The sequence below is a fragment of the Pteropus vampyrus genome, unplaced genomic scaffold, assembly GCF_000151845.1.
Source record: "Pteropus vampyrus isolate Shadow unplaced genomic scaffold, Pvam_2.0 Scaffold72, whole genome shotgun sequence".
NCBI classification, from domain to species: Eukaryota; Metazoa; Chordata; class Mammalia; order Chiroptera; family Pteropodidae; genus Pteropus; species Pteropus vampyrus.
The window spans coordinates 2,792,669-2,809,306 of NW_011888853.1; the positions used below are offsets into that span (position 1 = coordinate 2,792,669).

The 16,638-nt window shown below is 62.0% G+C and overlaps 1 protein-coding gene across 1 annotated transcript in view; it reads right to left on the bottom strand.

Moving 5' to 3' along the window:
• Positions 1–16,638, bottom strand: part of RHBDF2 (rhomboid 5 homolog 2) — a 24,370-nt gene that overhangs the window by 2,151 nt on the left and 5,581 nt on the right. Inside the window, exons 2-18 of the mRNA XM_023531625.1 lie at positions 9,488–9,686; positions 6,652–6,817; positions 5,891–6,018; positions 5,255–5,450; positions 4,964–5,167; positions 3,849–3,977; positions 3,361–3,479; positions 3,035–3,229; positions 2,137–2,248; positions 1,847–1,921; positions 1,526–1,687; positions 1,082–1,191; positions 875–938; positions 688–782; positions 404–479; positions 192–292; positions 7–22 (exon numbers count right to left, since the gene is read on the bottom strand). Coding sequence (XP_023387393.1) covers positions 7–22; positions 192–292; positions 404–479; positions 688–782; positions 875–938; positions 1,082–1,191; positions 1,526–1,687; positions 1,847–1,921; positions 2,137–2,248; positions 3,035–3,229; positions 3,361–3,479; positions 3,849–3,977; positions 4,964–5,167; positions 5,255–5,450; positions 5,891–6,018; positions 6,652–6,795 — 1,926 coding nt within the window. The 5' untranslated portion in view covers positions 6,796–6,817; positions 9,488–9,686. The remainder of the gene's footprint in view (positions 1–6; positions 23–191; positions 293–403; positions 480–687; positions 783–874; positions 939–1,081; positions 1,192–1,525; positions 1,688–1,846; positions 1,922–2,136; positions 2,249–3,034; positions 3,230–3,360; positions 3,480–3,848; positions 3,978–4,963; positions 5,168–5,254; positions 5,451–5,890; positions 6,019–6,651; positions 6,818–9,487; positions 9,687–16,638) is intronic.

Genomic DNA, 16,638 nt, shown 5'->3' on the forward strand with positions numbered 1-16,638 from the left:
GGACACAAAGCAGTGCACCACGCTGGGGCGGGGCACACACCGGCATCAGCCTTCCTGCGGCCACCCACGGCCGCCGGCCCGTGGGGTCTGGAGGGTTGTGCTGGCTGTGCCCTGGCCCAGGCGCCCGTCCACTGGCGGTCCGGGCGGGCAGCCCCCACGGGGTCTGGGGGGTGGGCAGCAAGGAGGCTTACCCAGCGTGGAGGAACAGGGACAGCCAGAGCCTGTAGAACTGGTCCGGGACCTCGGGGTTGAGGAAGGGCAGCAGCCCGCACACCTCATTCAAGCAGTGCACCTGGGGGTGGCGAGTGCGTGTGGGGGTGAGCGCCTAGGACCCGCCTGGGTCGGAGGCCCTGATGCGGTGGGCAGAGCCACATACCCCAGCCGCTGCCGGGCCCTGCCTCACCTGGGAGCAGAGCGTCGCCTCTTCGTGGAAATAGCCATGCATGAACTCGCAGTACTCCCTGGTGGTGATCTCGCAGCTGGGGGGTGGGGGGGCAGGGGGTGTGTCAGGGCCCTGGGCCCCCTGCTGGCACCTGGCCACAGCCGGCACCCCCGCGAGAAAGGCGGTGGCCCTCTGTTGAGACCTGGGCTCTGGGACAGCCCCGCTCCGTCCTGCTCACACCGCGGATGGCCCCGGGGCGGACAAGGAGCACGGGAAGGCCTGGGCGGGGGGCCCGGCAGGCTCACCTGCCCTTGGTGCCGATGCAGCAGGGGCGGCCCTTGATCTGGCAGTCCATGTGCAGGAAGCCCGTGTGGTTACTTTTGGCCTGCTCTGTGCAGATCTGCGAGGAGGTCGTCAATGGGGGTGGGCCTGTGTGTCAGCAGGGGTACACTCCCCGCCCTTCTCGAATCACTCTCCACCCCCGATACTCACGGGCCACTTGGTGATGTCATCGGGCCAGATGTGGGCGCCGCTGGAGGCTGGCTCCTCGCAGGTTCTGGAGGCAGAGGTCAGAGGGCAAAATGAGGGGCTGTGGCACCACCGGCCTGTACGGCCACCTGCCAGCGGCCCCGCGGGAGCACAGACAACGATGCTCAACTCCACGGTCTCAGCCCCGCCGAGGTCGACCCTGGGCTGTACCTGGGGTCCTGGTGACACACAGCCCCTGACGTCCGCTTCTGGCCCAGCTCGGACTTGTCCATGGGGGGCCCGGTGTCATCTTGCCACTTGACGAAAGTAGCCAGTGTCTCCTGGAGGAGAAAGGTGGGCTGGTCATGCCAGGACAGGGCCACCCCCACTGTGTTCAGAGGACCCTTCAGGACATGCCCATCTCCCAGACCCCCGCCCCTGGGTGACAGTCCTAAGACCCAGCTTCCACTTCTCGGGCTGGGGAGGTCGGCACCTGCCCCGTGCTGGGCCATTTACAGATGTGTGTAGGGCTGTGTATGGGGGTGCACGAGGCTGGGAGGGACAGAGGAAGGAAGAGGGGACATGGTCACTGTCCTCAAAGGGCCCCTCCCCCAGGGCGAGCAGACGCGGTGCAGGGGTTGGCGGGCCTGGGGTCCATGGCGGCCCCTGCCCCACCGAGCAGTCCTTCCGCTGCGTCTGGATGCAGCCCGAGTGGTCGTTCTGGACGCAGCAGCCCGAGCCCCGCTCCAGGTCTCGCTCGTGCAGCACCAGCTGCTTGATCTGCCCGTCCCTCCGGATGCAGGGCGAGAACTTGGCCCCCAGGTGGATCAAGTCGATCTGTGGGGGGAGGGAGTGAGCTCGGGCCCAGCCCTGGCTCCGCTGAGTCTCTCGTGATGGGGGGTGGGGGCTGCCGGGGAAGCTGATCCCCTCCCTGCCCAGCTGGAGGGGGCGACAGGGGTGCCCTGCTGAGACTCTGGTCCCCTCCAGGCCCCTCACCGAGCTGGGGCCAATCCAGAAATTCTCCTGCTGGATATACTTCACGCTCTCATACACACCTTTGTTCCTGAGCACCTGGGACAGAGGGAGGGGCTCAGGCATTTTCCTGTCCCAGGGTTGGGGGTCGTCGGGGACCCTGGGAAGGGGCCAAGGGGCAGAGCAACAGGAGCCCAGCACAGCTTCCTGTCTGAGCCAGGCCGTTGCCACGGCAGGGGTTGGGTGGCCTATGACACGGAAGCCTCTAGGGAGGCTGGGACCCCCGGGGCGGAGCTGTCCTCAGCCCAACTTACCAGCTGGGTGGTGACATGCTGTGCGAAGCCCACGGGCGCGATGCCATAGGTGCCGATCACCAGCAGGGTGATGACGATGTGGACGAAGGTCAGCCAGTAGGTGAAGTAGGGCCTGGGGCAGAGGCCTCGCGCGGTCAGCAGAGCCGCTCAGCTTTCGGCGGCTTCCCGCCCTCCCCTTCCACTTCCTGCAACTCATCCCTCGCTACGGCGACTTTCAAAACACGCCTGTGCGTGTCTCTCCCCCAGTTTAAAACCCTTGGATGGCTTCCCACAGCCCTTGGGATGAAGTTGAACATCGGCCGCCTCCCACTGGCTGCGAGGTCCACCTCCCCGGCCTCCGGCCTCCCCTCCTGCGGCTCCTGCAACACGCCCCGCTCCCTGCAGCCCCAGGGCCTTTTCACGGATGCTTCTTTGCCATGGATGCTCTTCCCGTCTGTTTTCGGCCAGCTAACTGCTGCTCATCCTGACTGCACCCCTGCCCCCAAGCTGTTCCCTCCCATTCTGTCCTCCTCCTCCAGGACACGGACCAGGCCTGTTATTACCTGATTTTTTTTTTGTAATTTGGGGTCTACCATCTATCGGGTCACTGTGATCGTCCATTCTGCAAGAACTGCCCGTCCCCGATCCTCTAGCTTTCCCCAAGGTCCTCCTGTGTGTGTCTCCCCCCACGGAGCCCTCCCTCACGGTTACAGCTTCTCGCTGCCCCCCTGACCTACCCCGCCCTCGCCCCGCCCTCTGCTAACGCTGTTGCAGGGCCTGTGTGAACGCTTGTTGCCGGACTGCTGCCCGGGAGCTAGGAAAGCGTGGAGCGGAGGCAGCGAGCGCCCGAGGACCCCTCCCGGGTGACGCTCACGCTCGGGGAGGGGACAGGCCCCAGGACGGGGCCCCTCCGGCTCACCGGTGGCTGTCGAAGTTCTCCAGCTGCCGCTGCACGGTGCTGCTGATGCTGCGGCGGTAGCTGCGATTCAGCCAGTTGCCCACCACGCCCAAGCCGTAGTGCCGCTTCTGGCGGTCGAAGGCAAAGTGCTTCACCTTGGAGGCGATGCGCCTGCCGCGCTTGGCCCTGGGGGCCGGGGCACGGCCCTGCTCCTTCCTGCCGGGGACGGCGGCTCTCAGCCCGATGCTCACCCCACACACAGCCCGGAGGAGCCTGTGGCCAGGGGAGCCTCTCTGCGGCTGTGCCCCCCGCCCCTCCGCCTGCAGGAGCGACTGCCCAGAACTCACAGAGGGACCTGCACCCCATCGGGGGAGACCGGCGAGGCCGAGTGTGGGATCCCCCGGAAGTAGCTGGCGGAGAGTGGGGGAGACTCAAACACATCATCTGCCATGGAGCTCATTTCTTCCTGGGGTGGGGGTGGAGTGGGAGACACAGGAAGAGACCACGTGAGGAGTCACTGTCCCCAACACTGCCCCTAGCAGCTCAGTTCGAGGGCAGGACAGGCAGGCTCTTTGGGAGGAAAGTGAAAGTGCTCGTGTGTGTCGGCCATGATGGTGACCTTCCTGGCCGGCACCCCGTCCCACCCCCAGGTCCTCGCTTTACCCGACAGAAAGACGGGGGCCCACGAGCTCCGCAAGGTGGTACGCCCCATCCCACCGACGGGCCTTTGGATCTCTCAGGGGCATCTGGCACAGCACGGTCAAGGCCAGGTCACCTCTCCTAGCTCCCAGGCCACCCCGTCCCCCTGCCCGAAGGGCCCGCACCCCATGCTTGCCTTACTAAAAAACGAGGAGTCAAACGTGTCTGCACCATCAACGGCGTCTTCCTCCAGGAAGCTGGGATAGGCGAAGCTGCGTTTGACCACCGGGCACCGCTGTCCAGTGGCATCCAGCACCGAGCGCCCCTGTGCACAGGGCAGAGGCACAAGCATCTGGCTCAGGTTAGGCTCCCCCGACAGCAAAGGAATCGTCAAGCTCACCCCCCTGGGGACAGTGCCCTGGAAGGCAGGACCTGACCCAGAGCATGGAGTACCTGGGAGAGAAGGCCGGGAACAGGCCCAGCATCTCCACCGCCCTGGACACATCCAGTTTGCTGTTATCGTCTCCCCAGCAGCTGGCACCCCGCCACCCATCTGTACCCTAACTCCCAAGGCTCAGGCCAGCTCCCTCCAGTCCTGGCTTCTCAGCTCAGCACATCAGGCCCCTGCCCAGCTCTCGACCCTGTCTCTTGCCACTCCTCTTGTAACTAAAACTACCCCACTGAAACCACAAGGAACCACCTGCCACTCCCCCAAAGTGCCACGCCCCCCTCCTACCTCCAGGCCTTTGCACAGGCTATTCCCTCTACCGGGAATGCTGTTCCCTCCCTTCCTTTCCTGGAAAGCACCCTTACTTTTCTGGGCTCAGCTCAAGTGCCTTCTCCGACACCAGTCCCTCTCCCAGACCAGACGGAGTGGCACCTCCTCTGGGTGGGCCCTGTACTTATCACGCTGAATGACGACATCGCCCTCACCTGGGCCGGGGGCCCTTCTAAGGCGGTGACACTGGCTCGTGGCTCATTTCACTCTGCAGCTCCCGTGCCCAGCACGTAACACGGGCTTGGGAAACGTGGGCGACGAGCACTAACTGCACGTCTCATCTGCTTTCCCAGCTTGTGTGTCTGAGCAGAGACCAGTTTCCCACACTAGAGGGGCGGCCGGGGCTCAGGAGGGGACTGGGGCTAGGACAGGGGCTAGGACAGGAGTCCCCACGGCTCCTGGAGGCTGCAGGGCCCCCTGTCTCCAGAGATTCTAGGCATCGTCCACTGCGCTGGGCACACACACAGGAAGGCGCCTGGGTGAGCTCTTAGGGGCTGCTCGCGGGGAGAGGGTGGGGCCGGGAGGCCCCTCACCTTGAGGAGGGCGGCAGCAGCTTGAAAGCTCATGTGGGCCACAGACACCCTCTTGCGGCGAGGCAGGTGGGAGTAGCCGGAGCGGACGCTGGTGAAGGAGGTGAGGGACAGGACGCCCGGGGTCAGCGGTGGGTGCGGGGCGTGGGGCCGGTCCACCTCGTCGGGGTGGCGGAATGCCCGGCCTCGGGCCAGCGGATCCACGATCTGGGAGGGAGGGCGGCCGTGAGCAACGCCAGCTGGCCCCCCGGGCGAGGTCGCTTGCCACCCCCTCGACCCTCCGATGCAGCCGACCTTGGGCATCTTGCAGGGCTTCGGGGACTCGGCGCCCTGGAAGGAAGGCACCTCCTGGCTGGGGGACTCCAGGTCCCTCTGGCACGAGGCCTTGAGGCGGCCGTAGCGGACGCTGCAGTGGTGCAGGCTCCGGCGCTGCCAGTGCTGCCGCTTCCCCTCCCAGTCGTCGCTGACCCCGAACCACTGGGCGGTCCCCCTGCGGGACAGCGACGGTGGGCGTGCGCACGCATACGCACGGCAGCGCAGCCACCACGGGGACGACGGGCCGCGTGCCCGCGCAGGGTCGATGTGAGGTGACGGGAATGTGTGCGTGCAGAGCCTCTGGTTCGCAGAGCGGGAGGAGCTGGGCCGGGAAGGCCTCTGGGAGCCTCTCCGAGGGGCAGTGACCCACCTCCAGCTCCTCGAATCCACACTGTGACCTTCTAGAAGGCACGTGGCCCCCAGGGCCTCGGCTTCCCCCCAGTAACGTGGTGTTAGGATCCCACATCCACCCCTGCAGGGAGAAGCTGCTCACCGATGCCTGCCTCCTACAATTTCTAGAACCGGGACACGGGGAGCAGGGGCAGCCAAGATCTGGGTGCCGAGAATCTGCAGGTCCACTGGGGGGTGGTCGGGCGGGACAGGCGGGGTGCTCACTTGCGGATGCTCTGAGACAGGGAAGCCTGGCGGCGGAAGCCAGGCTGCTTCTCGGAGCTGCTGTCCTGCCATCGTCCCCGCGGCTCCTGGAGGCTGATGCTCTTCAAGTAGGCTGGGTTCCTGGGCCTCTGCAGAGGGGGGCAGGGGTGGAGGACAGACGGTGGGCGTGCGTGCACAGGTGCACAGTGACTTCACAGACCCAGGTCCTGGGCTGGGTCTTCTTTGGCTCCCCATGTGAAACCCTGAGAGAATGAACATCAACTCCAATTTACACCTGCGAGCTGCTTTGGCTCTGAATGTAAAATCACTGTTTCCGAATGTTTTCCAGCAAACCCTAGCATGTACTTTCCCAACGCCGCGTTCAGGGCTCCTTCGTCACGCCGTGACGCTCGGAGAGCCCCTGGGGTGAGCGGGCGGCACTGACGCAGCCCCCTTTATGTCCCAGCCTGCGTGGGAGCCCACGCTGCTTCGGGCTCGTCTCCGATGCGCTCTTGATGGCCAGCGGTCCAGCCTGCTGCTTCGTTTCCACACCGTCTGAGGTGCCAGGCGCTGTGAGGCCAGGCTGCTGAGGCTGAAGACGCAGGTGCCCATCACCCAAGTCCCGGCCAGCCCTGAGATGAAGTGCCTGAGCTCAAGGCCTACTCCCTGTGACATCTGGGGCCAGGAAGGAGGGGTACAGGCCTGAGTCAGGGGCTCAGGAAGACAGACGGGGCCTCCTGTCACCTGTGGCAGGGCAGTGAGCCCCCGGGCCGCCTGCTTACCTGGGGCAACATGCTGGTGTGCTCGTCAGGGGCTGAGGTCTCAGGCGGCGGGATGGTGATGGACAGATTAGGGGGCTTCCGGCTCTGTAGGCGGCTGCTGGACACCGAGGAGACACTCTCGCCATTCTTGTCAGCGGAGGCCATGGTGGGCAGGGGGGCAGGGCGGCTGGAATGGAGACGGGGAGACGGGGCACAGGTGTGCTGAGATTGGCAGAACTGAAGGGGCCATGAGGACCCAGGTGCCAGTGTGGGCAGACCAGGCTGAAAACAACCTGTAAACACTTGGTTCTCGCCTAACTCCGGACACTAAACCATGTGGCAGAGACCAAATCTGGCTGAGCAGGCTACAGCAAGAACGGCTATTTCTGTCCTCCATTCGCATTCCAGACCAGTAGGGTCTGAGGAGTCCTCGGCTCCCTACATTGTTCCATATCTGGTCTCTGCTCAGGCAAGGACCACACGCAGGAGGGCAAAGGATGCAGAGCAGTGACCTTGGCCGCCAGGGGCAAGTCTTGGGGGAGGACAAGGAGAAGGCTCAGGTGCAATCTGGTGCACCAGGCCACAAACAGGGGCCCACCACTGTGCACAGAGCAGTCCCTGGGCTGCGGGGGGAGGGAGTGGCAACTCGGCCTAATTCTCAGATAGACTTGAAAGCCATCTGTCCCTGTGCTTTGTGGCTGCCCAGTTCCTTCTCCCAAGGTAACGGAATCCGACACCTGTCAGGTGCTTTTTTTCTTTTCACAGATGAAAAATAGTCTATCCTCATGATAAAAAGTGATACATGCTCTTAACAAAATTAAAAAAAAAAAAAAAAGATGCAGAAGACTATAAAGCAGAGAGTGAATTCATGGCCTGCCTGTCGCTCATCCTCCGGCAAAGAACTGTGCGCCGGTCCTTCCAGAAGCCTCTCCGCACCTGACCGGGACACACTCACACCTTGCCTTCTGCACACTGTCCCATCAACACTTCCAGGCAGATCTACCTCATCTTTCCTGACAACTGCGAACGTTTCGCCGAGTGGAATGTATCAAGATGTACTTAATTCCAGATTGGTGGCTATTTAGGATGTTTCCAGCATTTCAGACTCGCGTCCAGTGTTAACGGACACTCGCCTGGACGGTCCGAGCACCGGCACAGTCCACAGCGCTGGGAGCAGAACTGCCGGGCTGAGGAGGGAGGGCATCGTGAATCGACACAGATCTTGCCAAATGGCCCTGCCGAGAGATGGTAGCAATTTACCCCCATCTGGGTAAACGCACCCCAGGCTCCAAGCCCCGCCTCCCCTCTGAGCTCACGAGAATCAATACCCTCCGCCTGTTCTATTCCTCCACTCCTTCCCTCGCTCTGCCCTGGGACCTTTTTCTCGCTAAAGTCCTCAGCCCCTTCTTCGCCTCACATCCCAAAGCTCCAGGGGCGGGTCTGGTTTCTTTGCGCCCTGTACAAGGCCAGGGACCCCACACTCGTCTTCCAGCGTGGGTGCCGACTCTGGGTGTGCAAGACGGGGGGGAGAGTCACACGGGAGCCCTCCAGCCACGGGCACGTGGGGCCAAGGTGTGGGACGGCAGGGCTGTGCAGGAGCCACGCGTTCCAAATCTGCCCGTCTCCTCCGTCCCTACCTGGCCCCCACCGGGAGTCACCACTTTCTCTCACCCGAAGGATCACAGTGGCCTCCTGACTCCTCTATCTGCTGCTCCTCAAGCCCCCACCTCCATGACTGTTCTCCACGCAGCAGCAGAAGTCAGCTTTTAAAAGCGCGAATCACATCACGAAACTCCCTGCTCAACACTGTCCCAGGATGTCCTGTTCTCACGTACGCTAAAGCCTAGACTTCTCACTGGGGCCCCTGGGCCCTGCGTGGCGGTCTCCCCACTCCTGACCACCTGGCCACTGTGGTCCCCTCATTATCCCCTACCTGCCAAGCTCTGCTGGGAGGTGCTGGGGTTTGTGGCCAAAAGCACAGACCAGAGCCCGGCAGCCTGCACCTGACCGTGGGTCCCCCACATCCTCACCTACGACAGGGAGAATAACTTCCTTCCTCCTGGTCACTGAGTGAACGCATGACACACGCTCAGGCAGCTCGTCCACACAGAAGCTTGTTCAGGTGTGTTCACAGCCACGTGTTCATCAGAGCCAAAAGGTGGGAGCGACCCGAATACACCCATCGACAGACAGACAACACGTGCTACGTCCACATGCGGGAAGAGTACTCAGCCGCAAACGGGGACTGACGCGCTGACACGCTATGACACGGGTGAACCTTGAGGATGTCGTGCCCAGTGAAAGCGGACAGACACAAAGGCCACACACTGCAGGATGCTGGTCACGTGAGCGTGTGGACTAGGCAGATCTACAGACAGAAGAGTGAGTGCTCAGGGCTGGGGGGACACTGGGAGGGGCGACAGGTGATGTCTCATGTTCTAAAACTGACCGTCGTGATGGTTACACGTACCTGTGAATAGACTAAAAACCACTGAACTGTATGCTTTAAAAGGATGAATTTATGTGAATTATATGAATTAAATGTGAATTATAAATGTGTTTATAAAACATCTCAAGTAAGTGCTCCCTAAATGTTGGGCCTCTGCCCATGCCGGTCCCTCCGTCTCCAGATCGGATCAGCACGCAGCATAGTACGTGGCTCCTTCTCATCATTCTGGTTCCAGCTTGCGCGCCGCCTCCTCCGAGGAGCCGTCCCTGACTGCCTGAAGCAGCCACTGCATAGTCACTGCCGCGCCGCCACTGCCAGAAGGGTACTGGTCCACAGGTGGCAACCCCACGTATGTGTCGAAAAGCAAACAGCACAGCAGCCAGCCCCTCCAGCTACCCAGCTTCCTACCTGCAGAGTCTGGGCTCAGCTCGCGGCTTCCTGGATCTGTTGCGGAGGTCTCTAGGGCATATTCTAGTCCTTTCTTCACTCTGTGCAGACGCTCTGGGTCAAGCTTCAGCTCTCTGGAGAGGAGGATGTGGGCAGAGACAGGTGGAAAGATGGACAGGAGGCTCCAGGTCAAGCGGGCAGCTCCCTTGGTGCTCAGAGCCTGTGAGAAAGGTCACGTCAGGACCACCGCGTCCCAACACCTCCCCGACCTCAGCGTCCTCATCTGTGAGGTGGGGATAACTCCACTGGCCTCGCGCTGAGGGATTCGAAGGATGCTCGCTTCCTCCACTGGGGTCAGGGTCCCTCGTGCCAATGAGCTGGGCACTCGGGAGGGCGGGGGGGACAGGCAGCCAGGGGCTCCAGTCTCTGGGCGTTTAACAAAAACAAAACAAAACAAAACAAAACAAAAAAACCAACAAAAAAAACATCTAGAAATTCCTGCTCTGGGCTGGGAACCAAAATCAAGATGGTCCTTCTAGTTTGTTTGACTATAACTATCCTAGAAATATTTAACTTAAACCACCACCACCACCAGGAATTATTGGCTGCCTTCTGATGAAGATTTCTCTTGGATTAGAATAAACCAGAGATTTAAGGCCGCGTTACTGCTGTTCTGGTTCATTAATTTCTGGAGCTGAAATCCACCTGATGTAAAATTAAACGACTCGGTGGCGTGCCTCTCCACTTCTGAGAAGTCCTGCTGTACCCTGCCGACATAGCCGGGCACGCGGCAGGTCCTCCCCGAGTAGAGCCCCGAGGGCTGTCGGGGACAGGGCAGGGCCCAGCCCTTAGGTGTGCCGGGCCTCGCTGGCCCTTCCCGTGCTACCCAACTTTGTCCTCAGCACCCTCTCAAGGCAGACGTCATCCTCGCTTTCGCTGTGGGAGGGGAACGGCGGCTCAGAGGAGCAAAGTCACTTGTCCACGCTCACACAGCCAGGAGGCGGGGCAGCTGGGACGTGGGGCGCTCTGGAGCCAGGGCCTGAGGTCTACTTGGGAAACTGGTGGCCCCTACTCTCCCTAAAGCTGGGGTACACGTGGGGCTGGAAGGCCCCCAACAGGGAGGCAGAATGGAAAGTCCACCTCACAGAGAAACTCGGTCAGGAGCCGAGCGCTTTGCAAACTGAGTTCTTCAGAGGCCTGGGTCCCCAGAGGAGCTGCCGTGGGGTGAACCAGAGGCTGGGGGCAGGTGACTCTGGGGGTGGAGGGGGCCCCAGGGCGGGGCGAGGTGGTCCAAGGCAGAGCTGGGGCTCGGGACACTTCCTACTTCGTTTAAGGCTTGACCAACAGATTTGGGCATCCTTCCCTCGTTCCCCAATTGCTGGAGTCCTGACCCCACGCCCCAGGGCAGACTGGCCGAGGGTGATCACAAGCTGACGGTCCTCAGCGTTGGGCAGGCTGACTCCTCGGAGTCCTGGGAGCCGATGCCACTCTGAGCCCGCTCTAGAGACAGCTCCAAGACAACAGCCTCGCCTGGGGCCCCTGTGTGGAACGTTCCCTAGCTTGGCCTCCTCTGGGACCAGGGTGCAGTGAGAGGGCATCAGGCAGGCATCACCTTGGGAAAGTGGCACCAAGGAAGGAGGCAGCGGAGGAAGGCTGAGGGTGGGGGTGGGGGGCTGCCAGGCCCGAGCTCTGATAAGGTCACCAAGGTATGATCCTTCTGGGACTCAGAGCTGAACAGACATCCCTGGAGTCAGCACCCTGTGCCCTTCAGAATCTGCCCTATGGCCCACTCCCCCACCCCAACCCCGACATGCCACGTCCCCCTGCAGCTCCCACCTCCCATTATCTGAGGCCCTACATCTGGCACACCAGGCTCCACCGAGTCTGCCTGGCCAACACCTACCAGTTGCTTTAAGGAAGGTAAAAATGTCACCTCCTCCAGGAAGCCCACCCTGTCACCACCAGATAGAATCAACCACTTTCCCATGTGCTCTCATAGCATCCTACAGACATCTGCCTACTTGTAAGCGTCCCCACAACCCTGGGCAGCACACGGTCTGACACACAGGTGAGAGGGCGGGCACATGCATGACTACGGATGGTCAGTCCACCTTGGACAGAAACCTGTCACCCCCAGTCTTGCAGCCAGCCCAGGACACAGGCCCCTCTGGAAGGCTCCACTGAGCACTGCCTGCCCTGCTCTGGCTCTGTGACCAGTGCAGGGCTGAGGATGGAGGACACTGTCTTAGAATGAATCCCCAGTGGACCTTCTGTCCCCCCTCCCAGGCACAGCCTAGACTCTCCAGCCAGCTCCCCACATCCCAAGGCCATACTACCCCTGGCTGGGACTCACTGTGCTGCTGGTGGCATCTGTGCTGACCTCCTGATAGGAAAAAAGGCAGACACGACCCCAGCTGAAGGACTGGGGAGATGGGACTGGCCCCAAGGGGTCCCGAGGAGAAGTGGCCTGGCCCTAGAGAGCAGAGTTCGGGGGGTGGGGTGGGGGGAAGGGTGTGGTACCAGGGGAGCAATGCTGTGCACCTCCGTAGGGCAGTCCTGGCCTGTAAGCAGCGCCCCCCATCCCTGCCCACCTCAGCCTCCTTGTTAAACGAGGGAACGGAACAGGCGATGGTCCGGCTTTGACCCCCAGGACCCCCACGCATTTGGCATAAAGACAGCGCTTTCCCCCAGACCCTCTCTGCTGTGGAGGGAGGGTCTGCTCCCCAGACCACATGCCCCCAGCCCACGCAGAAACGGCAGGCTGGAGTACCAGAAGCCCCGTGTCCTCCTCCGGGCTCAGGGCGTGAGGGCTGGGGGGCAGCTGGCGTGCAGGGGTGCTCATACCCACGCTGGGCGCCTGCTTCCCCCAAGTCCAGGGCGTGGATGGGCCCAGGAGGCAGTGACCAGGCAGAAGGAGTGCTGGAGCTTCGAGAGCACCCCGCCCAACACTTATCTCCTGCACCCCAGAAGTGCTTGCTCTGCAGGAAATTGTGACATCCTGGGACCAGGCTTCCTCCTGACCCACAGTCACATCCGCTGCTCTAAGACCCCTGGCCTGCCACCTCGCCCAGCCCATGGGTGGGGTGGGGGGAGGTCTGAGGGCCTGCCCCACCTGACCAAGCCACTGCCACCTGCCCAAGCTAGATCCTGGCCTTGGTGGGGCCCTCCCCCAAAAGGGCCTTCAGCCCCAAACCCAGAGTAATTAGGAGACCCCTAAGGAGTCTAGGTGAAGGGACGGGGCTCACGGTGGGGGTGGGGCAGGTCCACAGAAAAAGGGAAGTGCAGCATTCAGATCACCCCCGGGTCATAAGTTGAGGCACCCTACCCAGTCTGTAACCCTGGAGTCCTCACAGCCAGTAGCGGCCGGGACCAGGCACATGTGACAGAACTGCAGACTCAGAACCCACTTGCTGATGCCACAGGAGAATCCGGTTTCCCCACCAAGGGTGGGGTTGGGCACTGCCAGCTAAGCCCTGATCTGCAAGGTGTCCCGTCCCCCAGGGAGGTCCCCACCAGCACTCCTGTGCGCTCCCGGCAGGGTGCTGGAGGGTCCCACCACCAGCTCGGCCTGGCCCCAGGCGCAATTTCACCTGCATGGAGGAGACTGGCAGGTTTCAGAAGCCTCCCTGGTCCCCACAACCTCCAGGCTCCAAGCACGTCAGCCACAGCCAGGAGGGTGCAGACCGCCCGAGGCCAGAATGGGGACAGAGGAGGAGGAGGGGCCCTTTGACAGCGGTGAGCAGTCCCTCCAGAGAGGAAAGAGGCAGACCATTATTAGCCACCGGATAAGAAGATCAGGAAGTTTAGGGAACACCCATGGGTAGGGCTCAGGTCCACTGAACTGAGAAAGTGAAGAAGTTACTTCCAGCTGGCCGGGGCGCCTAGCTGCGGGCGAGCGGGCACCCCGGCAGGCAGGGAGGGAGGAGGCTGGGGCTGCTGGGAGCCTGTCTGTCCTCTGCTGACTCACAGGATGACAGGCGGAGGGCTGGGGGCGAGGAAGTGGCCTCTCTCCCTGCTTCCCTGCCACAGAAACTGAAACTCGATTTTCCCTCCCTACAGCCTTTCTGGGAACCAGTCGTTTTTAGAAAGCTACAAAGAGGAAGCTGGCCCTCACCCGCTGTACGGTCCCCAGTGAAAATCCTGGTTCTGCTGACCTTGGGGCATGGCTCCAGCCCCCCACCCTCCGCCCCAGTACCCGGAAGGAGCAGCTTATATAAAGGCCGTTGCCTAACCTGGTCTCCCTATACGTCCCCGCACCGCCTGCGCAGCCAGTGACTCACCCCTGCCTGCACACCTCTCAGCCCTGGCGAAAGGGAGTGGGGACAGAAGCAAAGGGCAGAACAGTGCCAAAAAGGCTGGCCGAGGGTCTGGGGACAGGATCCGGGAAGGCGAAAAGTGGGAAAGAAGCAGACTGTCCCAGCTGGAGGCTGAAGGCCAGTCATGGGAGTCGGAGAAGGCAGAGGACGAAAGGGACTGTCAACAGAAGCCAAACAGAAGCTTCCGTCTCCCTCCCTCCCTCCCCCCTGGCAAGCACCCACTTCCCAGAGGTGCTGGTTGGCAGACAACGCACTGCACACACACAGACTGCACACACTGCACTGGCCCGGGCGCTTCAGCCCAGCTGCCCCCCAGGGAGAGGAAACCCAGGACCGCCTGGCCCGCGGGCTGGCACCCGCTGCATGGGGGGAGCCCCGTAGTTCAAACCCCGCCCCTTTAAAGGCTTTGCGCAAACTCAGTTCAGCAGGCAAAACTGGAGACCTAGGTTCAGGGGCTTGGTGACCCACCCGTTTTTCCCCATCGGACCCCGGGTTCTGGGCTCCCCTTGACCCAGTTAGAGCGGCTCGGGCGGCGTGGTCAACCACAGACACGGAAGCGGGCGCCGGGTTCCCGGGCGCTGCCAAGAGCAGGGTGTGCGCGTGGCGGGGGGCAGGGAAGGGGGGGCTGCCCCGTTCTCAGAGCGGCTCAGACCGCAGTGCCCCTCTCTGCACCATGGAGCAGGCTTTCCCGGGATCATACACCTGTGGGGCTGAGGTGTGAACGCCCCATCCTCTGTGGGGCTCCCGGGGTCCAGGAGGCCAGCTGAGGTGGGAATACCTGAGCCCCAGGTCCTCATATCCTAAGATGCTGCGGCTGCTGGCAACACACAGGGACGGGCACCAGGTGTCCCTCATTGGACACAGTGCTGGGCCCTGCCCACCACGGTGCCTGCCCAAAGGCCCCTCTGGGACCCTCTAGACTCTAGAAGTTGCTGGTGGAAGCTCACCTGCCCCCATTCCCCGAAAACTGGGAGCACAAGGGGACAGCAGCTGAGCAAGGATACAGGTGTCCTGCCCCCGGGCAAGCAGCAGCAGCAGCTCTCAGTCCCCTGGGGACAGCTGTGGCCTGGGGCGTCGGAGGGAAGTGGCCCGGATGCTGTGCCCTGCAGCCCAGCCTCCTCCGCGAAGGTGGCGCAGTCCACGCCAGCTCTACCGCTCCCTGAGCACTGCAGTGAAGGGCGGAGTCAGAAGCGGCCCCTGGGGGCCCAGTGGGCCTCGGTCCTTCTCCAGCCAGAGACCAGGTTACAGGAGGAGTCCGTACCGCCGAGCGCCACAAACGGGACTTTGCTCCAAACATGCATGAAGATTTGCCTCTCGGGGTCTTGGGGTGCAAGGAGTTGGGTCCTCAGCGGCCCCCGGAACTGGCAGAGGCCTAGCGCACACTCTGGTTGGGGGAAGGATGGGGCGCTGCATGGGTTGGGGAGCAGCGAAGGCCCGCTTCACTCCTGCTGGGGGCCCCTGACGCCGAGTGCCACCAGGCAGTTTCCAGACTCCATCACCCTCGGTGCCCTGAGCAGGGCTGTCTTGTGTCTGCAATGGTGGGGTCCACCCAACTTCCACCTGCCTTGTGGCCTGGCTCCAGACAGTGACGCCACGGTCCAACTGGGGACAGGGTCTTAGGCGCAGCCCTGACAGCTGTGTGATCTTGGGCAAGTCACTAAACATCTCTGGGCCACCCTTTGTTTACGCTTAAGATGCTGAGTAGCCGCCCGGGGGTCTGACATCTAGATGCCCTTGTCGCCACTGGCTAGGGCTCACCCCGGGAGCACAGGCAGACGACAGCCAAAGCCTCGCCACATCTTACGAAGACGGAAGCACCTTGCCCAGCGTCCCTCGGCCAGAAGTCAGGCCCGGGGCTGCCCTGGATCCTTTGCCTCCACACACTGGGGACAGGGCCTGGTGGCCCTCATTTCTGGAGGCACAGGTCGCCCCTAGCAGGGAGGGAACATGCCAGGCAAACACTTTCCAGCTTGTAAAGTCATTAAGAAGCTAATAAAACTTATTTCTCAGAACTCTGCCCCCGGGCTCACTGGTTCCCTAGTAGAGGTTGCTCCCCCCGGCCCCCCGCCCCAACCAACTGCATGGCTCCTAGGGCTTCCGGGCACAGGCCCATTCGGGCCACTCACATTGGGGGGCTTGCAGTTACCTACTCATCACCTCCCCCCCCACATCGCTTTGGAGCAGCTGAGGTTCTCTTGTTGAAGAATGAGGGCTGGGGGTGGGGGTGGGGTGCTGGAGACAAGGCTCCAATGCTGGCTTGGCCATCTACCCACTGGGACACCTTGGGCAAGTTACCACTTCTGAGCCTCAGTTTTCTCTGCTGTGAAATGGGGTGATGGCCTCCCACAGATGACGTGAGATCAGGAATGAACAGTGCCAGTAACTGATATGGTTTCTCTTATCCTTGGCTGACCTCCGCTGTCACCGCTCACTGGGTCTCTGTATCTGAGCCAAGAACCGCAGAGGTGACAGATCTCTATTTGACTGTGGGGAAACTGAGGCTCCGAGAGGTTAAGTCACCTGTCCAAGTCTCCGTAGTTAAGAGGTGGTGGGGCTGTGACCCTCCCTACACACACACACACACACACACTCACTCACTGCAGCCTCCTGACACCCTGGAACCGGATGACAAAAAGTGGCAAAAGAACAGGCCTGGGTGGTGACTCTGAGCAGTCCAGGTCTGGGGGTGAGTTTGGGAGTGCGGGCCTTTGACTCATGAGCCCCTCCCACCCACCCGGCCCGGCAGAAATGACATCTCCTAATGCTTGGGTTGCACTTCTCAGATTATCAAAGAGTTTTCACATTCTCTCATTTCTGTCCTTATCTCATTCTCTTCGGTGGCGGTGGCGGTGGCGG